Raw genomic sequence first — 25,761 nt, 5'->3', positions numbered from 1 at the left:
AATCAAAGGTTGGAGAAATTATCAAAGTAATTGTTATACAGGCCTGGTCCGGTGCCTTCGGTCAGCTGTCTAGTTCAGATGTCGTCTTCTTCTCATCCTGGCCTGGTAGCTTTTTCTCCAATTGGGCACTGCTTTAACGTGAGCAGTGCTCTATTGGCCAGTGCACTGCAGGGGCTGTTTCTGATAGGAAATGAATCCGAAAGTCTGTTTCCTTCAGCTTTGGTGTGTATGGTCTAGTTAAGAGTGCCTGATAAAGGGCCCTTCCATTCAAGTTGGAGACAGTAATTTAAGTCATCCCTCTTCCAGTATGTATAATTCCCTGGCTGCAGGTCATGGGGCATTGGAACTTTACCCAAGGATAGATTACTGAGCTTCAGAAACAAACCTAGAGTATCCTTTTCATAATTCAATTAAACTGTACAGCAATGTGACATAACAGCAAGGAATGATCTGGGAAGTGTCTTAGTAAATATGGACCTCAATTAACAAAACTAGAATTAGTATCCACTAAAATATAATCTTTTTTTCTCTCTAAGGTTACCCTTAGTTTTCTCAAATAAAACCAAATGAAGATTAATTTCTTTACAAGTGAAGTCTGATTATTTGATAATATAGGCTATTTTAAATTGGCTGTGTTGGAAGTTTTAATACGGAGTCTCAGGGTAGAATGCTAAGGTTTGCTAAGGCCAAGAAAGCCACGTCAAGGCTTTTCATGGGTTTCTGCCTTACAGATTTAGGTAAATTCTTTTCTCTTTAAAATCCTTAAAATACCTTTATAGTCCTATATCTATTAGGAGATGAACTTCCTAATTTGTCTGATAGAGCCACTGGGGACCTAAGTGTTTTTAGTCTCTTGAGGGATCAGATTGAGGGAAAAGATAACTGTTTCAAGTGTGATTACATAGGTATAATTTATCAAATTGCTGTGAACCATAACTAGCTTAAGGAGAAGAGGTTCTTTATGTCTGGGAAACAGGTTAAAAGCCAGTAGTATTTCAAACAATATCAAAAATTATAATCATATTCACCAGTTTACTCAGTCCCATGTAACTAATTCTTTTAATGAGAGTTTTCATTAGAACTTTAAAATTTCTTACCAAGTTTAGTTCAGTGCTATAGTTTGAAATTTATTAGAAAACAGTAAATCTCCTTGAAGAGAAAGCATTTTGCAAAACCAGCAGAAAAAAACAATTAACTGTCTATAAATGACAAAAGTTTTAAAAGCATGGTTAAACACCGGTACACTATAATCGATAAAGAAACCTGTTCACTATAACCATAATTATCACTGGTAACATTTCAGATATACCAGAATTTTAGGGAGTCCATATAATTTCTATAATATCTATATTAATAATATTTTCTCATTCAGTATAACCTTAAAAGTTTTATGATTCATTTGAAAATACCATGTTATTTAACATGCCAAATGAATCTTACTAGTTTAAAATCTCTCTTTGGGATGTTTCAGGGGCCCTCTGTAGCATCCCAAACTTAACAGGAGATTAAAAGAACTTTAATTAGAATTTGATATTTGTAGAGCTTGTTAAAAGATTTCAGAACACTTGCTCAGATAAACATATAGAACACTGTAAAGTAGTACTAATTCATTAACAAGAAAATACATCAAAAGTAAAGGCAGAACAGATCAGCTAAGTGGTATAAGAAGTTTTACAATCTGTTACTGAATGTGGATTAACATTTTAAGAAAATTTTTTCCTCTTAACAGAGAGAAAACCAAATCTATTCTTGTACCAGCTTACTTCTAAGATTCACTTACGTTGCCCAATTTGATTCTAAACTTAGCCAATTCTGACCACGTACAAAACACTTTCCTCAGGTTTCCTTTTCCACAAGCCTTCCACAGATTTCTATACTCATATTAGTGTGTCCCTTATTTTCTCTTCCATTCAGAAGTAACCAGCTTCAGGAGAAAGTCACTATTTTTCATTAACAAAATATAATTCCATTCTTACATCTTCCTTTACACATTTATATTACTTTCCTTGGATACTGAGATCATTCCCTTAATAATAGAGATTTTTTCAGTGTGGCACAAACCATTTATTAATATTTCTAAACACCTTTAGTTTCACTGTAAGAGGAAGTTAAATATTAAGTAATTCATATTTCAATCTTATTTTATCTCAAAATGGCATAGCTATTTAATAAATCCCATCATTTAACTTAATTTTGCACAACTCTAGAATTTAAAGATACCAAACGTTTAGAGATTATCTTAAGCATACATTTTAAAAATATATATTAAATATTTACCCAAAGCTCTCATCTCATTTGCATTTAATTTACTTAAAATTTTACCACACCACATTAATACTGTCCTTTTTTTGACAAATCTGCAACAGATATAACAGGATTTTATTTGACATTCATTAAACCTAGGTACAGTAAAGGTATTATACTTAATATTGATGACTTTAAAGATGTCTATATTAATTAGAACATACTTAAACTAAACAATGTCATATATTATCTTAATATTGAATATTTTCCATTTCACGCGATGCTGAATGTCAATTTGTTCAGTTTTTATCTTAATACTTAATTTTTAAGTTCTTATTTTTTTACGTCAATTAAGCAGAGCTCTTTCACTTTGACTTTTTTTTTAGCAGTAGAAATATCTCATCACTATAATGTGTACACTGGCTTATAATCAGACAAAAGCTAGAGATCTCATAGCTTCACTTTAAAACTTACTTATAAGATAGGTATAATAAAAGTTGCAGTAAGCTGAATTTGCTTGCTCAAATCACTAAGGCATACTATTTATGAATCAGACAGTTAAGATTTCTTCACAACCTCTGAAGGGCCCGTCAGAGTTCTGAGTTTTAAAATGCCAAAAATTTCTTGGCCTTAAGTTCTATTTCGTTGAGGGAATTAGGCTCAGTCTAAGGTCACTGTTTGTTGTATTTATATTTCTGATCTGCAAGACAAATACACTCTCTTCCAGGTCCCCAGAGAACAGCTCTGTCAACCAGACCCAATTTTATCTCCTTAATTGACATTTTTGTGTCAGTGAGAAAAGCTGTAAACAAAGAATTCCATGTTTTAAAACTTTAAGGTTTACTGAATCATGTCTTCCAAAGCTTGCATAAGGCATTTAGTAAGGTCTCTTTTCCTTGAGTTATAAGTTAAACCCAGGGTAAAACTAATTATATTTTTTTATTAGCCATTCAATATTAGTTTTTAGATTTACGTTATATTGGACTGCTCATGTAACTCTACTGGTTTCCTTTACTTTGTTCAATTAATATTTTCAGAGGGACAGATATGTGCCCAGCCTTATAATACCAAGAAGGGGAAGCGTTTTTCCACTGAAACATATCTATCCCACAACATAAGCAAAAGGATTGTATAAAGACCATTTAAATATACCAATTTCACAATCTTTTATCTCAATTTTATTAAATCTTATACCTTTAATTTTTATATTTATTAGGTTTAATCAATAATTCTTATTTCTAGAAGGAGTGCCAGAAGCATTTTTTTTTGTGCATTGTATATAATTTTATAGAAGTCTCTAGGATGCCCAAGTTTCAGCCAAAGAGCTTAGGCCCTTCTCAATTTTTAATTTCATTAATTGGTCTGTTGTCACAATCATTGATCAAGTATTTCAGTCTATATATACATATATTTTAAACTGTGGTAAATAAAACTGACTTGTTTGAACTTTAATGTTGGGGGGGAGTAGGTGATTTTTTGGTCCTTTTTTTTTAACTTTACGTAGCGTAGCATCAAAACCTTGTATGTAAATCCAAAAATGTCCATTTTATTTATCTCATTCAAAATAACCATATAAAAATATTTATCCATTTGGGATAAGATTCTTATCGTTCTTTTTTTTCGACATTTTTACAATCTTTTTTCCAGTTATTCAATTTAATTAACATTAATTATTCTAAGTTTTTATTAGCATCTCTAGAACCATTTATTGGGAAGGAAAAACACAAATGTAGCTTTTCAAACCAGTTTTATTTTTTTAACTAAGTTCTTAGGTTAACCATTAGATATATTTTTCTACATTTAAACTTGATTTTAATAGGTACCAATAAAACAGCTGTTTATAATGAGATCTCTTAAAACTTTCCCCAATTTAAAAGTTTTTCCAAATTAAAAGATCCATCATATGGCCATCAATTTATATATATATAAATATATATATAAATTATATATATATATATATAGTGATTTTAAACCAATAAATGAAGCGGCTCTTCCACATGATTGTCGGGGTGTTGCCTAAATAAAATTCAAAGGTTTTCTCTCCAAAAGCTAAAGGCCATTGTGGTCCAGGCTGATGCAGCAAAGTTTAAGATGTCAAAATATCTGAAAATTGGTACAATCAAAGAATTGCTTAGAATCCCAATTTATTTGCATGGCCACCATATGTACACAATTGTTGAACCTTTTGTATGACAGAGTCCAAGGTTTCCTTTAAAAAATAAAGTAAATATATATATACATACATACACACACTTAATACACCCAGAGAAAGATAAAAAATTTACATTTCAAGGACACAGGAAGAGAAATCCAAGTTCCTCCTAAAGGGGATTTTGTTTTTATAAGTTCAGAATTCCAAAAAATGTTTTTATCAGGCCTGTCAATTACTTTCAGAGTGAGTTTTTTTTTCTTACTCCCAGTTAATGTTGTAAGTTTTGTATGTACATAAACCTGGCTGGGGTAATAGTTGGAGACAGGCAATCTGTCATTTCTTTTTCTTTTCTTTCCTTTTCTTTTCTTTATTTTTTTTTTGAATGTTCTATTCCCCATTGTAAGGTCGGGTTCCCAGAATAAATTTGTTGGTAAGATTTCCCACAGGGACAACTTGGTGGCATGAAGTCTTTGTCACTACCACTGCTGGAAGATTCTCTGTCACCCGAGAAAGCTGTTACGAGCCAGGAGGATGGTCCGAATTCTCGAGTTGAAAGGTTCCTCATAAGAGTTTTACTTTTATCCTGAAAAATTCAATGGTTGTAACCAAATTGATGAAAATATTAGACCAGCCTCTTACCTAACCACTCAGTCCTGAACCCAGTGTCTTTCAACTTGGACCCACTCGGGATGTCTCCCCTGGGTGAGTATTTTCCTCATATATTTCCACCAGCCCCACTTTGGACATCTCCTCAAGGTGGGTATTTCCTGTTAACTTTCAACCAGGCCCCACCCAGTATGTCTCCACTGGGTGGGTAATTCACCCCAATTTCTTTCAACTGGAGGGCCACGTACCTGGATACACCGCCAGATAAAACTCAGGATCATCAGCCAGTATGTGAGATCTGAGAACCAGGAGAGACTCACCCAAATTCATCTGGACTCCCCGAGGAGGCGGATGGCACAAAGGGCCACTGCTGGTATCAAGGCTCCGGTTACTCGGAGAGTCCAGGTGGAGAGAAGTCTGCCGTGGGTCCCTTCAAGGTGTCCAAAACTGTTGAGTGAAATACATGTGCAGCCTAAAAGTTAAGAGTTATGTTTTATTTGGCGGGAGGGCTCGAGCCGGGATGACAGCCTGCCAGATCTCTCTGAGGGACTACTCCAAAGAGGTTGCGGAGGAGCTAGGATATATAGGAGCTTTACAACAAAGACCAGATTGTTGGAACAATAAAGGATTGCTTGTTATCTAAAGAAAGCCAGGTATCTCAAGTTCAAGAATTTAGTACTTTTGTATGTATGAGAGGAAGCAAATATTTGAACTCACTGAATTCAGTTTTTAGACAAGCACCTAGCTATCTAAGGCCAGTAAGTAGCCTGTCTTTTCTTATTCTGATTCTGCTCAGAGGACACCATTGTGAGTTGCTGTAGCGGCTGGGCTGCAGGCTTGTCCTAGCTGGGGGGTGGTGGCAGCCTTTAATGACTTGGTTTCAGTATTCTTTGTTTACTGTCATGGTTGCAGTATTCTCATTCACATTGTACTATGTTCGTTCACAGACTGATTATGGATAATCTGCAAACTTGGAAAGCAACCGAGATGGAATTACTGCAGGTACCTTCTACTTTAATAAGCCGTGTGCAAACATATACATGGAGGAAGCATACACTTGGATTTGGTGGTGCAGGGAAGGGTTTCTGCACATTACAGGACAACACAGTGCAGAATTCCTTAAGTCCACTTTTCTTTACTGTAGTGGTTTCTGAGAACTGTTTATGGTAATTAACCAACACTGACAAACGGTGGCACACATTGCATTTAAGAGATGGCCGGCTGCAAACTTGTGTATTGGACCGGTGGAATTCATAAGCAAGTGGTCAGGTGGATGGGATAGAGATGGAGCCAAGGCCTGGGCCCAGATTCCAGTTTAAATTGCCATTTTTTTACCATAGGGCCTTGGACTAGAATGTAAACTCTCTTAAACTGTTGGAGAATCTGTGAAATGGGCATGATAATATTCGTTTCTTCCTGGGATTGTTGTAAGTTTTAAGGAGTATTATAGCACACATGAAGCACTTAACACACTGGCACTTAGTAGTGTTCACTGTGTGGCGCCGCCCCGCTAAGCGTGTGTCAGAGCCATAAAGGCAGCATTTGTCTCTTGAGGATGCACTGGTAGCCCCTTGGCTAGGTTGTAAATTTGGTGATTTCCTTTAATCCTTGTAACTCTGTGTGCCATGGGCAGTTATTTTCATGGACAGATGAGGAATCTCATGATAAAGAAGACTGTGTAATTTGCCCAGTCAGACCATAATTTTGGGTGCAGGGGCCTCTGTTCAGCATGGGCCCCTGGGCTTTGTGCCCTCTCTTTTCAGCACCAGAGCCAGATGTGGGGTTGGCTGTTTCCCTGCCCAGGATATCCGGCAGGCCACAAGACACACCTGGTCCTGTGCTGCTTGAGCAAAATCTCCGGAGGACAGGCAGTTACAAAAGGGATAAACATAAAAACAGACGACAGCAAATTGTGATCAGCTCTGAGAAGGAAAGGAACACGTCTCGTCATGCAGAGCTGGGAGCTTTCCCGTCGGGGCTGCTCTGGGGGCGTTCATCTCAGCTAAACAAGCTCTGCTGCTGCACCAAGGCAGGAAGGCAGGGCGCGTGTGGCCAGGTAGACAGGGCCTCATTGATCGTACTCATTCCCCATTAAGCAGCAGGTGTCACGGGCACTTACCTAGCAAAAAGGTGTCGGCCATAATCATCACGCACTTTCCTTGGTAGTTTTATTTGCCCCAGCTTTGAGATGTGGTCATTGAAGCTGGGGAGTTTGCTGCATGCCAGTGATTTCCTTGGAAATACCCCCACTGGTCTTTCAACTTAGACTGGTGTGGCTGTCATGCCCCAGTCCTGTGAATGGCATCGTGTAGCTTTTCCCAAGTGGCCCAAATTACTGACATTGATATGCTTAATTCGTAGGAAATTGTATGTGACAATAAGAGTAAAAGGTAGTAAGAAATTGTTTGGAAAACTAGAAAATAACCTATTCTTCCCCAGCTGGGGGAGTGTACCCTTTATCACTCACCCCACTCACTGCCTGTCACATCCTCCCTGCAGACTCCGTGTTCAGAAGCCACTCTGAGCCTTTGGGGAACATTTTGCCTCATGACACTTTTGACTAGGACCTGCGAATTCTCTGTCCTGGTTTACTCTCTCTTCAATGCCATTTAAATTTCTTGCAGGTTCCTCCGCTCAGATGTAAGAATAGCCTCTTTAAATTTCTTGATGCAGCTCCTTAATGAAGATCTTGGGAAGGAAACCTAGCCAAACCTGGGAGGTATGGACATAGTGACTTCAACCTCAGCATTTTGTGAAGTTCAGAATCAGAGGGGTGGGTGACTCAGGAAAGGCTTTTTTAAGGTAACAAGGGGAAAGTGAAAGGACGCAGGCTGTGTGAGAAAGAAACGTCTCAGTCCAAGCCAGCAAGGCACCTGGGTTCAGGATGGAGTCTGGCGAGTGCAGAGTACAAAGAAAGAAGTGGTGTGATGGGAGGGAGGACAGTTGGGTACCTTATTGGGGAGGAAAAAGTGGGCAGAACATTTCCTGGTTGAACAAGAGGATTGTGACATGATGTGCTTGTATTTTGGAGAGAAGGGTTTTGTGGGGACAGGCCTAGGATTACGCTGTCTGGCTGGGGAGTCAGCACAACAGAGAAACACAGAGAACCGGGCAGACGCCAAGGCCCATGCTGGGGGAGAGGCTGCCCGCCAATTGGAGCACTGGAGGCTGCTTCTGTTCCTTAGCTGGGGCTTCAGACTTCCCTTCACAGCCCAGTCCTGTTGATACAAGAATAAAAAACGTTGGGCATGAGAAGGGCTGTGTCCCAGGCTTTGGTTGAGCCCCTGGGATGTGCCCCACCAGATTTTGTTCCTTGGCTTCGTGCAGTAAAGTATTCAAGAGCAAGCCAGTGTTGAGTAAAAGTAGATTTATTCAGAGAGATACATTGAAATGCAAGAGAAACTTCACGAGGTGTGGGGGTTTGATGCTCAGTTTAAAAGTAGGTGCACACTCCACAGACAGAGTGTGGGTCTTCTCCAAAGAGGGTGAGAGAGTGGTGACCGCGAGGTGACGCTGTGTTGCTTGTTTTCTTGGGCTTGGTGGCTTCATATGCTAATAAGTAGAAGGACCAGCCTTAGGGCAAGGGGCTGGGATTCCCAGGGAGTTGGCCATTTCCCACAATGTGACATTTGGTAGCTAACATTGGGACTGCCATGGTGCCTGGGGCATGTTATTCACCATGTTACTATTACAATGGGTGTTTACTGAAGCTTAAGACCTGCTAGAAGTTAAATCTCTTCATCCTGAGACTCAAGGCCTATTGGGGTTTGAATCCTTCACCATTTTGATGTTAATTGCTGTGGCCTTCCTAGAATGGCTGTGCTCTGCCCCCTTCCATCCTATCTCACTGTGATGACACAGAGACAGCAAAGGCTGGGCCCTGCCTGTGCTCCTGCATTTAATGGCGGGAGTGGTGGGGTTGCCTTATGATGACTCTGAGTGGTGAGAAGGATGTTTCAGATTTTCCCACGTGAGACATGGGGACCTGACAGCAGTCACCGCAGATTTATTTCACGGGCATCATCGCTTTTGTTGTTACAGAAACAACAGGCCAGCCAAGAAACAAGAATCACTCAGAGGGTTGGAGTACTGAGATTTATTATGCTGGCGGGCTCAGAGGGGCTTCTGTTCCGAAGCTCTGAGCACCTTCAAGACCTGCACATGAGGTTTTATAGGGTTAATTACAAGCATGGGGTTATTAGCCAATAAGGCTCAAACAACAAATAGCAAGGAATCAGTGCACTGAAGCTTATCAATTTGGAAAGATCACGTTACTGACAATTGTTGACCTTAGATTTACGATTTAGCTTATTAACCCAGTAAACTGACGCTAAACTTCAGATTTACGAGTTAGCCCGGCAAAACTTAGATCAGTAAACCGACACTTATCACACTTAGATTTGTAACTTAGCTTGTTAGCCCAGCTGGGCTTTTCCTTCACAGTGTCACTTATTTTTCTATTTTTCTTTTTTTCTTTTTTTATGTATTTAATCTAAATTTAATATCAGGGTTTTTTGGGAAAGAAATATCTCTTTTTCTTTCTTTGGAACTCTTTTGGGGGGTGAGGTAATTAGATGTATTTATCTGTTAGTGGAGGCCCTGGGGCTTACTTTCAGGACCCCGTGCACCCTAAGCACACGCTCTACCACCCGCCCCATCATCTTTTTCTTTTGGCTTTAGCTGCCAAGAATCTTACAGCTTAATTCCTAGTCAGCCTTTAACACTTGCCCTGACTTCATGGAACATTTTTATGAGTTTATCTCCCCCTGGTTTCATTTAAGTATTGAATCTCCATTTTCTCTTCATTCTCAGTTTTGCCTTTTTTTTATTATGGTTGTTAAGCTGTGTTTAATAGAATTGTTTAAATTCTCTGTAAGCAAGAGTCTGAATGTAAATAAATATGTAAACCAACAGCACAATTAAATGCTTTTATATATTCTAAGCTGTTTAGTAGTTACTTAAAAACCGAATTGAATATTAAAGTGATAACATTTTAAAATTATTTTTTAATTTTTTATAAAGGTATAGCTGAGTTAAAATATGATATTAGTTTCAGGTGTACAATAGATGCTCCATTTATATTTACTGTAAAACATTGTCTGTATTCCCTGTGTTGTAAGATACGTCCCTCAAGCATGTTTACATTACACATGTTGCAGTTTGTATAAGAAAGTCGGGTAATGCAGAGTCTGGGTCGTGGCTGGGTCTTACCCAGGTTCACGCTCACCCTGCCTGTCAGATCTCAGGCCCTCACTTCTGTCTGCAGGGATTCGAGTGGAGGCAGCTCTCATCAGCGCTGGCACCACCCTCTGAGTGGTAGTGACAGCAGTGATTGTGTGTGGACGTGCAAAGTGTTGTTTCAAGCGCTTTACATGCGTTTCAGCATTTAATAATTAAAGCCCTCCTGTGAGGAAGCGTTTTAAGTTTTTAATGTATAATACATTTTATTTTGATACTGATAGATTTCAAACCTCAGGAAAATTTACAGGAGTAGTACAATAAACGCTTAGATACAGCTCACCTTAAAGGTCACTATTTGGCTTTTTGGGTCTGGCTTATTTTAGCAAAAAGTTTCAAGGTTCTTCCATATTGTAACCTGAATCAGTACTTTGTAGTCTTTGTTTGATAATATCCTTTTTCTTTGTTTTCGTTTTTGGTCTATTTAAATATATTTTCATTGAAGTCTAGTCAGTTTATAATGTTGTGTTAGTTTCTTGTGTACAGCACAATACTTCAGTTAAATAGGAACATACATGTATTCATTTTCATACTCTTTTTAAACATATGTTACAATAAGATATTAAATATATTCTCCTGTGGTATACAGAATAAACTTGCTGTTTATTCTTTACATACTCAGTATCTGCAAATCTTGAACTATTGCTTCCCACACCCTTTCCCCTCTGGTAACCATAGTTTGATTTCTATGACTCTGTGTCTGTTTCTGTTCTGTAGATAAGTTTATCTTTTTGTTTCTTTGTTTTATTTTTTTCTTTTTAGGTTCCACATGTGAGCGATCTCACATGGTTTTTTCCTTTCTCTTTCTGGCTTACTTCACTTAGAATGACATTCCCCAGGTCCATTGATGTTGCTACAAATGGCATTATTTTATTATTATTTTATGTCTGAATAGTAGTCTATTGGACAAATATGCTACAACCTCTTTATCCAGTCATCTGTCAGTGGACATTTAGGTTGTTTCCATGTCTTCCTATTGTAAATAGTGCTGCTGTGAATATTGGGGTGTAGGTGTCTTTTTGAATTAGGGTTCCTTCTAGATATATGCCCAGGAGTGGGATTGCTGGTTCATATGGGAGGTCAATTTTTTTCTTTAGAGGAACATCTATGCAGTTTTCCACATTGGCTCCACCAAACTACATTCCCACCACAGTGTAGGAGTGTTTCCAATTCTCCGCAGCCTCTCCAGTATTTATTGTCTGTGAACTTCTGAATGATGGCTATTCTGACTGGTTAGAGGTGATACTTGATTGCAGTTTTGATTTGCATTTCTCTGAGAATGATATTGAACATTTTTTCATGTGCCTACTGGCCATTTGTATGTCTTCATTGGAGAAATGTTTCTTTAGGACTTCTGTCCATTTTTTAATTGAATTGTTTGTTTTTCTTTCTTATTAAGTGTAAAAGCTGTTTACATATTCTGGGAATTAAGCCCCTATCAGTTTCATTTATTGCAAATATTTTCTCCCATTCCATAGGTAGGTTGTGTTTTTGTTTTGCTTACTCTTTCCTTAGCTATGAAAAAGTTTGTAAGTTTAATTAGATCCCATTTGTATATTTTTGTTTGTTTTTCTATTGCTTGAGTAGACTGCTCTTGGAGAACATTGTTTAGATGTGTCAGATGTTTTACCTATGGTTGCTTCTAAGATATTTATAGTGTCTTGTCTTCATGTTTAAGTCTTTAACACATTTTGAATTCATTTTTGTGTATGCTGTGAGGGAGTAGTCTAACTTCAATGATTTACATGCAGCTGTTGAGTTTTCTCTACACCATTTGCTGAAGAGGCTGCCTTTACTCCATTGTATGTTCTCACCTCCTTTGGCAAAGTTTCAATGACCAAAAGTTTGTGAGCCTATTCTTGGTAATTTTGTTTATCCGTTCATTGATGGATGGATATTGTTAGTAACTTTTGGCTACTCTGAATGAAACTGCTATGAATATTGATGTGAAATTTTTTATGAGAATATATTATCATTCTGTTGGCTGTACAGTTGGCCCACCATATCTGTATTTTCCACTACATGGATTCAGATGGCTGATTATAAAGGGACTCGAACATCCTTGGATTATGGTATCCAGGGTGTGGGGTTCCTGAAACCAACCCCCCGAGAATTCTGAGGGATGACTCTATATGTAGGTGTGGAATTGCTGAGCCATATAACTATAAGCATTTGAGGAAATACCAGACTTCTCCAAAGAAGCTGCACCATTGTGCCTTTCCACTGGCCTCATATGAGATTTCTCTGCCTCCTGAACGATATTTGTCATTGTCCATGTTTTGGTTATAACCATCCTAGTGGGTGTAAAATGAGATCTCATTTTGATTTTGATTTGACTAGTGATGCTGAGCATCATTTCATATGCTTATTGGCCATTTGTATATCTATTTAAATTCGTGGAAAATTTAAAATTTGGGTCTATTTTCTTGTATTGCTCAGTTGTAAGCATTTGTTATATATCCTGGATGCTACTCTCTTATTAGATACATGCTTTGCAAAATTTTTCTTCTACTCTGCACATTGTCCTTTCACTATATTTTTTTAAACATTAAAACAATTTCTTTACAGGGGAGGTAATTAGATATTTTGATTTATTTTATTTTTCTTGCTAAGCACACACTCTATCACTTGAGATACCCATTTCCACTGTCATTTCACTTTCTTGATGATGTCCTTTGTAAGAAAAAGGTTTTAATTTTGATAAAGTCCAGTTTATCTGCTTTTCCTTCTATCACTTGTGCTCTTGGTATTGTATCTAGGAAACCAAAGCCTATCCTAAGACCACAAAGATTTATACTATGTCTTCTTTTAGAAAGTTTATAGGTTTAATTTTTACATTTCTGTCTGTGATCTATTTTGAATTAATTTTTATTTGTTATATAAAATATGAGTGTTCAGATTCCAGATTGATTCTTTTGCCTGCAGATACCCAGCTGTCCCTGTACCATTTGTTGCATAGACTATTCTTTCAATGGAGTGTTGTTGTCCCCCTTGTGGAAAACTGTCTGTAAATGTAAGTTTTTTCCCCTTGGTTTTTATTGTGTCTCATAGATTGATTTATCCAACCTTATGCCAGTACCATGCTGACTTAGTACTATAGCATTTTAGTACACTTTAAAGTGAGTCCTCCTACTTTACTCTTCTTTTTCAAGGTTGTTTGACTGTCCTGGGCCCCTTGCACGTCCATATGAATTCTGGGATTAGTTTTTCAATTTTTGCAAAGAAGTCAGCTGGAATTTTGATAGGGATTCCACTGAATATGTAGATCACTTTGAGGAGTCTTAACGTATTTAATAATATTTTCTATCATTCCTTGAAAATGGGATATCTTCCATATATGTAGATCTTTTAAAATTTATTTTAGTGATACTTCAAAGATTTCAATGTACAAATCTTGTAAATTTTTGTTAAATGTATCTCTCATTTTATTTTTAATGCTGTTGTAAATGGAAAGGCTGAGTTTCTTATGGGTCGGACTATATATCCATCTTCTTATTTCTAGAATTCCTTCACAGCAAATACCCTAGGTTTATATTTGCTACATAAATCTATCCACAACTATTCCCCACCCCGTGTTATAAGAAACCAAGACCCAAGTTAAGCTACCTGAACCCCTATGTGGAAGTGAGAAATGAGACCCTTGGGTGGGGCTTTTTGCAGATTATACTGAGAGCTTATTCAGGATGGCTTCTTCTTAATTTCTTTTAAACAACCCTTTCAGTGTATTTAGTCAGATACATTGAGAACATGCCCTTTTGATGTGCGGAGTAGCTAAGACTATGATTTTCAAATAAATTCTAGTGAGAGTTTTGTACTTGAAACCTAATTTGCATCTATCTTTGAAGATTTATGTTTCAGGAGCTTTGAGTAAAGAACACCTGTCTTTATTCAATAATGACAACTAAATGCTCAAGCAACATGTAAGAGTTTGAGCAAACTGCCCCCGCCCCGTAGTGCTGGGTGGCTGCAGCTGTAACTGGAGTCAGCGCTTACCTCTCCCAGTAAGCTTGTGCTGATCTGCTCAAAGGGGTTCGTCTAAAATTTTGTCAGTAGTCTGTTGGACAAAGTCATAAAACATTGATTGAAAGTTGCTGGAATGCAATATACCCTTATTAATATTAAGTAAGCACATATTGAGTGCTTACTGTATGATGGAATTGTCCCTCAGCCTCACATGAATATTATTTCTCTTAAAACTTCTCATATTTCCTTGTTATTCTCACTTTACAGATAAGGAGACTGAGAATTAGGTCTTCTCTATTTTGGAGGAAGATCATTATCAATGATGGGAAGTTGTAAGGAAAAAGATATCGATTCATCCTAAGAAAACATTTTTCTAAGTGTCAGCAATGAAGAAGTTGAACACTGAAGGTGATGATTGTTCGAGTGAGACAAGCCCCGGGTTGTACGGTGTCAACATCCCTGTCCTGGACAAGGCACGTGTAGAGCTGCGTGGTGGATGAGGCGGCACGGCTGCTCAGGGAACGCGGATGCCGAGCCATTGGGCTGTGCTCAGGCACGGTGGGGCTTTCTCCAAAGGGCAGTGGACCATCATTGACAGATTTTAACTAGGGGAGTGGGCTGCTCTCGTAGATCACTTCTGTCTTACAGAATGCTTGGAAACATTTAGAAGGCTCGGCAGGAGGTGATGTGATGAGTCAGTAGGGTGGCTGCGACGTGTATCAGTGTTCAATTTTCAAGTTGTTTTCAGTCCCAGGCTTGTGGCTCAGAAGCCGTGTCACTTTGGGTCACGCACTCAAGGAAGAGAAACAATTTATCTAATCAATTGAAGCAATGATGCACCGACCTCCCAGGACTGCTATGGAGATCCAGTGAGGTAACGTGTGCACAGTGTGCAGCGTGGTCCCCAGCACACAGTCACTGCTGAGGGAGTGCCAGTGAGTACCTGGTAGGTCAGGTGAGGGTGGTGGGACTCGGTGACTGAGGATATCTGGGCCCTGAAGGAGGGGTCCATTCACATCTGTGAGTGATGGGCCTGAGCTCGGAGATGCAGGGAGACCTTACCCCCCGAACAGGTGCCCTGGGCAGGACGACTATGGGAGGAGCACCGTGAAGTCAGCTCTTTGCAGGTGAAGTTGGAGGTGCCCTTGAGACATCTAAGTGCAGTGTCACGAGCTCATAGTGGAGATCTGGGCCCGGGCTGTGCATTTTCCTATAATCTCAATCCCTGAGGACCCCGAAGTATTGATCACTTAACGTGAAGACATACTTTACAGGACAAATGAATAGTAGTATCATGTCTGTCATCCAAGCTTAGGTCTCTTCATCAGTCACTTTGCTAAATGGGTGCGTACTGACCTCACTTCACCGTCCTCCCCTGGGCTCAAGCTCCACAGAAAAGAGCTGGTGACTCTCCCTCTTTTCCAGAAGCAGACACATTTAGCTGGTAGACTTCTGTACCTCGTCAGACTTAGGATATTAGTTTGTTGTTTTAATTCTATTTTCTTATGGCCATCTCCTGACAGGAGAGACGTTTTACCTCATGATCATGTTTCAATTAGCTGTTACTGAGAATTGCTGATCTGATACATAGTGCATGGATTATATTAGCTTTGTAGAGTAGTTAACATTTTTCTGTCTTTGCCCTTTAATTTTGTTTGCCCCTTCAATGTTCTATCTTATTTGGGGCCTTATTTTTTTTTAATTAAAAAATATCATTTAACAGTTAAGAAAACCAAAGAAAAAATGCACATGAGAGCTAAATTTAGAAAATGTATAGTGTGTTTTCTGTCTTGGCAATGGAGGTTTCTAGAAACTCATGAAAACCTTCATTACACAAGTTCCTTAAAATGCTGATTAAGAAATAAAACCTTCCTTCCTCATCTTTCAAACTGCACAACTAATTGTCAAGAAAGAGAGGGGGAATCCTCAGAAGCCAAGACAAACGAGAAAGCAGGGATTCTGGGAGATACATGAGCCTTAGAAACCCTGGGATAACTGATTTTCAGTTGCCTTGGCAGGAGTGCAGGAGGTGAGCCCGAGGCCCCTCACACTGGGAGTTGGATGGCTGATCATATTATCGACCAAGCCCATCCCGAGAATCTTGGTTAACTAAAGGGTGAAATTGGAAAAAAAATTCCTCAAGGCAAGAAAGTAAGGAAAGTCAATTTTGTTGGAAGAGGGGAAAAATAACAAATCCAAAGTAAGGATATATTTTAAAGCTCTTCTGGCATGAGAGTGACCACAAACTCCTGGCAGAAAAGCACAGCTACTCCTTGATTAAGAAGATGTGTTTTGAATGAATCAGTGAAAATCCATTCCGAAAAAGGCCTCCAGATTCTTGTGGATCAAGATACTGGACCACAAACACCTCTCTTCCAAGGTCTCATTCAAATAACCAGAAAGGTTTTAAAGGAAAGTAGCAATAATCATAGTTCTATTTATTGACATTACTATATGCTAGGAATTCAGAGGTGACTATGCAGTTGTCTCCTCTTTTATGGACCTTACTTTCTCTTTGGGGAGACTAAATGACATAGTTGGGTAGCTTGGTGGAGGGAGGTGTTCGTCTGTTACAATTAGCCAGGAGAGGAGATTAAGAAAGCAGTGAAGGGTGGGTGAACTTTTTAGCTGAGGACATTCTTGTTCAATTGGCTTTTAATTGCAGACTCAATGAGCTGTCAATGTAGGGAATATAAATTACGGAGGATGGACTTAGCTCAGGCCCCTTTAGAATGGACAAGTGAACCTGGAGAAAGACAGTCAAATCTGTGCAGACATTAAAGTTCACCTGAACGTGCTCCATCCCTGAGCCAAAGATAGGACAAATATGCAGGACTTCTTGAGGAGAGAGGAGTGGTTTTTAAGGTTCTCCAAGAATAAATCCCAGGGAAACAGGAAGGCCAGTTGTCAAACTGTGACTTTCCCCTTTGGACGGTATATCCACCAAGGTTATTGGCCTTTTATAGGTTTTCATTTCTCTTTATTACATGTCAGGTGATGGGGACGTGGGCACAGGTGTTTGACACCTTGTTGAGTCGGCTTTGAGTACCTGCCTAGCACGGGCACAGTTGCGGCTGTGTCATACATCTTGCAGCCCATCCCGTTCCCCGGCTCCGTGATCACGGCAGAGTGGTTCCTTGTTGACATGTCCGTCTCCTCTGTGACATCATAACCCATGAAAAGACCGGAACGTATTAACTTGGCTTTGTTAAAGTCAAAGGAACAGATCAAATATGGAGTCAGATTTGTTCTTCCCTATTTCAGTAGTGCCATGGAGTAGGCAGTTTGGGCAGCTTTCTGTAGGATCCTGGTGGCTTTCCCTCTCAGCCTCTGGGCGCCTCTATTGAAAACCCTTCATAGCTGTCTGGCCTGCTGGAAAAACACTCTGCCTATTATGCCCTGAATATGTTTTCAGTTTATAACTCATATCTACTCCTTGGAAAACAACTCAAAAAAACTCAGTTGGTTTTCCACCAGCCATGGGCAGGGGTGAGGGGTACCTTCTTATTATTTCATAAAATAATAATAATAATAATAAATAGTAATAGTAATAGTAGTAATAGTAGTAGTAATAATAATAATAATAATTATAAAAGAAGTCTTAAAACAGCACTGGGCACATTGGAGAGAGTCAATCAGTGCTTCGTGGCTTAAATCAAAAGTGATGACTCAGTGATTCCATGGCTGCTGTATTTGCTGAGCTAGTTATTCCTTTGCTCCATTACACATATTTTTTTAACTGAAAAAGAAATACAAGCAAATGGTTCAAAAAATTCAAACAGAGCACAAATATACACAAGTGAAAGAAGTTTTCCCTCATTCTCTGTTCTGTCTGCCCTCCCTGGTAATGCCACTGTTTACTATCCTTTGGGTGATTTTCCATATATGCTATGCACATTCCCAACTATGTATGTAAATTCCATTAAGGTTTTAGTTATTTTTAACTTAAAGGGATTTAAATCCTCAAGTGGCTTCTACCCGGGTAATAGAACAGAACAAGTGTGACTCCATATTAGATCTGATCCTTTGAATTTAAGTTTATGCTCTGTCTCCTAGGCTTCATCTTGCTTGTAAAACAATGTTGCTTAGAGCCTGAAATATACAGGAGAGCCTTTTCTGGAGGCTCTGACTTTTAAGGATATTTAACACTTTTCATTCATAAAAAGATAACAAATTGTAGAATAGAAAATAACATTTGCTTTGTTGGTCGTTTACAAAGATTTGACCCAGGCAGATAGCTGCAAGGACAAAGGATTCTAACAAGAAGGAATTCTACACCAAGAAGATTGCAACAACCAAGCATGTAGGAAAGGAGCCTGAATTGTGATTTGGGGAGATGGTTTTTCAAGACATTATTTTGCCATTTAGGTCTACAGAAACTTGCTATTCCATGACCGAACAGCTGGTCTCCCAACTTATTGGCCTGTCCTGCACTGAGAATGAATTTGGACTCGGTAACACTCCTATCTACCTAGCAAGCTGGGCACTGGAACTGAGAGTTTCGGAAATAACAGGCCAGCCAAGATACAAGTACCAATCGGAGTGTTGGAGTACTCAGATTTATTATGCCGGCGGGCTTAGAGGGGCTTCTGCTCCGAAGTTCTGAGCAGTTCCAAGACGTGCACATGAGGTTTTAAAGGGTTAATTACAAATAAGGGGGTATTAGCCAATAAGGCTCAAACAACAAAAAGCAAGGAATCAGTACACTGGAGCTTATCAACTTGTAATAGATCACGTTACTGACACATGTTGAGCTTGGATTTACGAGTTAGCTTGTTAGCCAGGTAAACTGACACTAAACTTAAGATTTAGCCTGGCAAAACTTAGAGAAGTAAACCGACACTTATCACACTTAGATTTGTGACTTAGCTTGTTAGCCAGCTGGGCTTTTCCTTCACATGAGGACACCTCCTACACCCAGGGACCTACTGTTAGCCCTTGATGGTTCTACAAGTGTGGGGTGTGGTTTACCCAGGAGGGATGGGGACTATGCACCAACACTCAGGCAGTCTGCTCTGTCTGGGGCGCTGAACTTGTACCACCCCGCTCCCCTCCAGCCCGACAGCTGGGACAGTGGGACTAAGGCAGAAATCATGCCTGCTTGTTTCCCAGCGTGTAAAAGGGGAATATGTACTCTTCCCAAGTTAGTTCTGAGCGACAACACCTGCGGGTGCTTGGTTCCCAGAGCAACAGAAAACCAAGCTCCGCGTGGGGGCATCGGGTGGAGGGCTGGACCAGCGAGGTAAAACTTCAGCTGCGGGTCTTGAAGGGTTACAGAAGGGTACAGAGGCAGTATTGCTGCCTCCTTTGGGGTGCCCCCAGAGGTAAAGCTTTTTCTCTTCGCTAAGACCCTCCCCTATCCAGATCCCTCTCTTCTCTCCGCTCTTCCTGTCCATCTGTCTCCCTCCACTTTTCCCCTCCTCTCCTCCCCCTCCCATCTTCTTTCTTCCTCGCTGCCCCACCTTCTCTAGCAGAACACAGAGAGGATCGCTGGCCTTCCTGCGCATGCGCAGTGGGTGCCAGCTGGACCGCGGTTTGGAAGCTCCAGCTCCGAGCCGGGGATCGGCCCCAAAGTCTCCTCAGCTATGTAGCCCGGTAAGCCTTTGACTCCTGCCTTGGGCCGGGGCCTCTGGCTGTGGAAGTGCAAGGTGGGGAGCCCCCGGGAAAGTGGCGGCTGCAGGAAGGCGGTCCGCGTGTCACAGCCCTCAGGGAGCCAGTCAGCCTGTGTCCATCTGAATTGCTCGGGACAGACCCCTGTGCCCACGCCACCTGCCTCGGCGCCCCAGGCACACCTGTCCAGGGCGAGGTGTGCACCTGCCGCCTCTCACCCAGCCGGGCTCCCCTCAGTCCGCGGCTGGTGTGCATTTCTCCTCTCCCGCCCGAGAGTCCTCTCCTCCCGGGCTTCCTCTCCTGGGCCGTCGGCCCGTCCCCGCCCCTGGGCGGCCTGTGTCCCGGGCGGGCAGGGTCTGCGGACATGGACGGGGTAGCTGGGGCTGGGGCTGGCCTCCGAGCGGGGCTGCAGACCGCGTTTCCAACCCCGCCCCACTTTCCCTGCCCCGCGACCCCCAGGCTGCCTTCCTCTCCCTTTCCTGCTCCCTGAGGACCAGCTCAGTGGCGTGGGCGCTGCTCTCTGGGCTGACAGCCACCGGCTGTGACGCCCAGCTTCTCCTGGTGGAGTCGGGAAAAGGGGAACAAACATAGTAAACGTTGGAATTTCCACTATGGTTGAGGCTTCCAGGTTTCCATAACCTGTTTAGGCCACCTTAATGTTGGCTGCACCCATACTGGGTAATTTGGTGGAACTTCATGGTATGGTGGTGTAGAGACAGGACCTTGTATGCTTCTTCTCTTTCCGTTTTCTAACACTCATTCTCCTGGGCCTCCCATGTACTCCCCCAGAAGGGCCCAGGGCTGGCTTGGTGCTGCTCTGAGGCAATATTTATTAATAAGGCCCTTTCTTCATCTGTTCTGAGCCTCCGTTTCTTCCTCTGCACAATAAGGGCTTGGACTAGATAAGTGCTTTTCAGTTTGTTTTAAAGCCATGTTTCCTTTGAGAAACAGAAAATGCAAATCTCTCCTCCCATCGCAACCCTTTAGATTTTGACACATCCTCCAAAGAGTGACATAGCTCTTTGTGGAAAACTGAAGTGATTGTGATTCTAGGTGGCACAGAAAAGACTCTTCAGAGACTTATTGCAGGGAGAGGGCAGGAAAGGGGCAGTATGTCACACTTTCTAGTGTGAGCACTGGAGCAGGGGCATGGATTTAAGTACAGAGACTGACGTGGCCTCTTCTAATCTTGTACAATGTGATAAATTTCTCTACCTCAGTTTCTTGATGTGTCAAGTTGGGGTGATAATATTTTAGGCTTTCGTGAAACATTATACACATAATTCATTTGTGTCTCGGTAGAAACAAGACCTGCTAGGGATTCAGGGATTTGTTTAAAAAAGAAAAACCTTGTCCATAGCAGTCTGTCGGTGTGTATTTTGAATTTCCTGGAGGGTGAGGGCTGAGTCTGAATTCCATCGTGGGGCAGGTGGCCCATAGTTCTCTGTGCCCCAGATTGCCCCCTCCTCCCCAGTCCTCTTCCTCAGTCCAGGGTGAATTTCCCTAGTAAATTTACACAGAAGTCTTGTGGAAATGGCTTTTCATTTTATTGTTTCACCTAGAAGGGCTGCCTTAATGATCTGTGTTGTCAGGTATTGAAGGACTGCCATCATGATGTCTGGTCAGGTTAAGGCTATGCAATTGGGAGTTTCTATTTAATAAAAAAAAATTACAAATAGAAAATTAGAACAAGGGTGGTGACAGGGGCTCTTGGAAGTGGGCACCATTAGCTTTCTTAGCTTCAGGTGCGGTGGCCTCCTGCCACGACAACCCATCTTCTTGCTCTGAAGTTTGAGGGACCAGTGGGTTCAGTGGGAATGTTAACTGAGAGTATCTCATGGGCTGGGCATTGTCCTATTTGTACTGTGTGTTCCTTATTTGAGACAGTGAGCTCACTTAACCTCAATAAGCTCATTAAAAAATTAGACTTTTTATTTTGAGATATAATGTAGATTCCCATGTAGTTAGTTCTAAGAGACAGTATGGAGACGGCCTATGGACTCTTTGCCCAGTTTTCCTTAATGGTTCCATCTTGCAAAGTTGGGGTACAATTCATACTGACTCACTAACAATTTTAAGTTTGTGTTATTGCCCTCATTTCTATTCACGATTAAACTGGGGCTTAGAGAATCACACAGGCCTGCCCATGTCACCCACATGGTTAGTGTAGAGACGGGTGGAACTTGGGCTTGGGATTTCCAGGCAGTACCAATATGATGGTCTGTGGCAGGGAGCAGCATTCACTTTGCTTGTTTAGTCATTCATTCAACAGACATTTATTTAGTAACCTCTGTGGGTCAGATGCTTTCATAGGGTTATCTGATTCTTCAACAGTATGGTGAAACAGGTAATGTTTTCTTTTTTTTAATCTGAGAAAATTAGCTCTGAGACGTTATAAACCCCCAAAGGAAATATAGCTCATAAAGGAGCAATAGTAAATTTGTACATTCCACCCTTTTTATGCAGGTGTTACCCTAGGCATTTTACATTTGCAAACATCCGTAATCCAGATATATTCTTGTAAGGCAAGGATTTTGTTTTTAATTGAATTATAGTCAAGTGTACAATGTTGTGTCAATTGCAAGATGTTTTTTTAATTTTGAATTAAAAATATTTTTTGAGGAAGGTAATTAAGTTTATTTATTTGTTTCATTATTTAAAATAAGGTACTGGGCTTTGACCCCAGGATCTCGTACATGATAAGCTCGTGCTCTACCACTGAACTGTACAGTCCTCCCCAAGGCAAGTTTCCTCATCCATTATTCTGCAGCTTAGGAGTTCAAATAAATTGGATAGAAATCCAGATCTTTTGATCCTACTGTGGTCCTTTTCTTTATATTCTGCTGAAGGGGGTTGGGGAAAGCAGTTCCTTTGTTCATTTCTTTATTCAGCATTTTTGTGCAGTGACTTCTCTTCAGGACCTTGCTAGGTGCTTGGAAACAGAAATCAAGAAATGACCCTTCTCTGCAGGGGCAGGAAGCGTAGACCAAAAGCTGGGTAATGTGATCCGAGCTATGTGCAGACGCTGAGGACAAACTGTACCCCCGGATTTGCTTTGGCTTCCCTTGCCTTCTGGCTGGTACACACCAGATCACTGCATCCCAAATGCTCCCGCAGCCCACAGCACATTATGTACCTCGATCTCCTCTCCCCTCTCCGCAGGGCCTGCAACATGAGCATCCCTGACTACGTGCAGTGTGCTGAAGACTATGAGACTCTTCCCGTTGTGGTCCAACCATCATCTCAGAGGGGATCATCTCAGAGGAGAATTTCTTTTGCATCTATAAGCGAACCTCCTCAGTGAGCCAGATCAGCCCGTGCGGCTTCCAGTGGGCACACTGTATCCACTACAGGCACCAATATGCACCCGAGAGTGGGTGGAGCAGCTTCCAGAGCCACCGCAAGTTCGTGGGCCCTGTCACCATTACCGACTTCCTCTCTGCCAAGGCCTCCTAGAAGCTTCATGTGCAGAGGAGCTGTATGGCACCGCGCTTAATGACTCTCAGCTCTTTGTCTTTGTGCTGCATGGGGTGGTAGCCGAGCAGCCGGGCAGCGACGTGTCCTTTAATCTAAGAGGACTGCAGGGTGGTGGAGAAGAGGATTGAGGACTTCACTGAGTCATTCTTCATCTTGCCCATGTCCAAGTGGCTGGATGCAGCCCCCAACAATTCTGGGAACAAGATCACCCTCCTCTGCATCCCGTTTGAGAAGGAGGACATCATGGGACTGGACACAGACAGCAGGTAAGTTTCCCTGGAGGCCAGTCCACCCTGGCTGTGTTCCGGGTTTCTTCCCTACATCCAGAAAGGGATCAGCAAGGAAGAGGACTGTGTTGTAGCTAAGGTGGAGGGAGGTGAAACCCGCCGGTTTACAGACATTTAAAAGTGAATCTGCCTTTGTTTCAGAGAGATCCTTTTAGGGTTAATGTGGACACTTCCTCCCGCTTTTCAGCCAGGACCATGGTGGGACCCCTTGAGTCACTGTCCAATAGAGTAGCCACAGTCACTGATGCTAGGAGCACTGGGGAGGAGGCTGGTCTGTGTTGAGATGTGCTGTAGGTCAAATACATATTAGACGCTGAGGTTTGTCTAGTAAAAGAATATAAACTATCTTCTTACTTCCTATATTGATTACATGTCAAAATGATAGTATTTTACATGCAGTAGATTAAGTAAGATCTGTTCTTAAAATTAGTTTCTAGTATTTGTTTTAGTTTGATAGTTTGTTTCTTTGTTTACCGTTTTAAATGTGGCAACTGGGAAACTTTCTTTACATGGCTCTCATTTCATTTCTGTTGGGCAGCCTGTCCTGAGACAGTCTCATCCCTTTGTTTATAGATGAGATGCCGAATCCCGAGAGGCAGAAAGAGGCGCTGGTTGAGCTGGGGCTGGAGCCGGTGTCTCCTGCCTTCCAGGCCCAGCACCTATTCGGCTCAGGCCCTCTCTTCCTGCCCGACAGCCAGCATGCCATGTTAGGACATCAGAAACACCGCCAAGGACTTCCGAATGAACTCCTTATGCAGGGAAAAGCATATCACGGAGTATGGGAAAGAGCAGATAAATGTTCATTCTCACCTTGTCCCTGTGATTAAGTCAAGGGCCCCACTTTGCCTCGAAAGTGCAGACGAGCTCTTCTGAGCTGCCTACCCCCCCACCTTCTTCTCTGTTTCCCCGTGTATCTATCGTGCTGTCCCACGTGCAGAGGATGGTGAGATGCCTTTGCCGAGAGGTGGTCCCTGTTTGCTGGGGAGAGTGAGGGAATCTGTGTCGTCCTGGCCTGTGGACTTGGGCCATGAGTATGGAGAGCGCTCATGGTGGTCCCACAGGTGTTGGTCGGAGGACCTGGCACGTGCTGCCGGGCCCGCTGTGGGGCGGTGCTCTGTGATTCTTGAACTTTACTAATCTCAGATTCTACTTTCTGGTTGTTGGTAAGTTGGAGGAGAAGATGCCAGAGAATTGATAAAAAGAATGTCGAGACCAGCCCTGTGAGTGATAGGCAGAGGGGACCCGAGTCCCACCTGCGTGAGGTGCCTATTGGGCTCTGGATGAATTTTCTGTTCCTCCCGAACATACCTCTATGGCTTAAGGAAGGGGCAAGTCATTTCGTGTCCATGATCTGTGCTTGTCCTCACAGGGCCCTGTGATCTACATGCCCGCACTCCCCTTCTGCTCCTTGGAGATGAAGTGTCAGGTTTAGGAGCCTGGACACTGTTGTGGGCATAGCTGCCAGCACTGTGCTACACCGAGGCTGGCTCCGTTCACCTCACTTGTCACCACCTGCTGAGCCCCGAGGCGTCAGTCAAGGTAGGTGCATCGGTGCAACGTAAGCAGGGACCACCTTCTCACCCTGCACAGACTGGTGGGTGAGCAGTGGAAGCCTGGAGCCCTGCCCCACCCCCAGGCCAGTGCCTCTTTTGTCATAGGAGGCACTGGTGACATTTTTCTCACCAATTACTTGGCTCTGAGTCTGCAGAGCCACCAGAGAATGCCAGCTTGTTTTTGCCTTTTGAAGTTTGCCCTTGGGATTTGGCGGAGTAGCTGGATGTGTGCTTAGCCCATAGTGGAAGACACTGTCACCATTGTTTACCCAGAAACCTCGTGTACCAGCCATGGCCCTCGGCATGAAAATACAGCAGCGCATTAAACCTCCCTCCTGGTGGGTCTGTCGGTTCTGGTACCATAAGGGCTCAGCCAGCATCTGAATGTCAGTGAGATATCGCGGCCAGTGAGCTAGGGTCAAGCACGTTCTCTTCCAGTCACTTTTACTCCATTGTTGCTTTTACTATTCCACAGTCATTAATTTTTTAAACAATGCTTTGGTGCAGGAGCAGAGCCTAATTCTCTCCTGCTACTCTTGTTGGAAGTGAGTAAAATTGTCCAGCCTGAAATGCGACCACAGTTTATAGCTCAAAAGCTTCCTAGACGCATGTAGGTGGAGTTTTGGTTAGG

At 41.8% G+C, this 25,761-nt stretch overlaps 1 protein-coding gene and 1 pseudogene across 19 annotated transcripts in view; one reads left to right on the top strand and one right to left on the bottom strand.

The window, feature by feature from the left end:
• Positions 1–23,263, top strand: part of LOC140692797 (trafficking protein particle complex subunit 9-like) — a 59,583-nt gene extending 36,320 nt beyond the window's left edge. Inside the window, exons 4-8 of one of the 19 annotated variants that reach the window (XR_012068383.1) lie at positions 4,832–4,952; positions 5,950–6,004; positions 7,627–7,721; positions 13,166–13,253; positions 14,471–14,725. Coding sequence is in view for 6 of the 19 variants with exons in the window: in XM_072957070.1 (XP_072813171.1) it covers positions 4,832–4,952; positions 5,950–6,004; positions 13,166–13,253; positions 14,471–14,490 (284 nt within the window). In the remaining 13 variants the exon portion in view is untranslated. Of the gene's footprint in view, positions 1–4,831; positions 5,134–5,178; positions 5,481–5,756; positions 6,005–6,765; positions 7,059–7,626; positions 7,722–9,043; positions 9,317–13,165; positions 13,254–14,470; positions 14,766–22,975 lie in introns of those variants that run through there. The other 18 variants (XM_072957070.1, XM_072957073.1, XM_072957072.1 and 15 more) reach the window with 18 other exon arrangements.
• Positions 1–25,761, bottom strand: part of LOC140692795 (anoctamin-6-like) — a 363,584-nt pseudogene that overhangs the window by 134,320 nt on the left and 203,503 nt on the right.

The sequence above is a fragment of the Vicugna pacos genome, unplaced genomic scaffold (genome assembly GCF_048564905.1).
Source record: "Vicugna pacos unplaced genomic scaffold, VicPac4 scaffold_17, whole genome shotgun sequence".
Lineage (NCBI taxonomy): Eukaryota > Metazoa > Chordata > Mammalia > Artiodactyla > Camelidae > Vicugna > Vicugna pacos.
The sequence above is the reverse complement of the archived record's forward strand: the minus strand, read 5'-3'. Positions and strand labels throughout refer to the sequence as shown.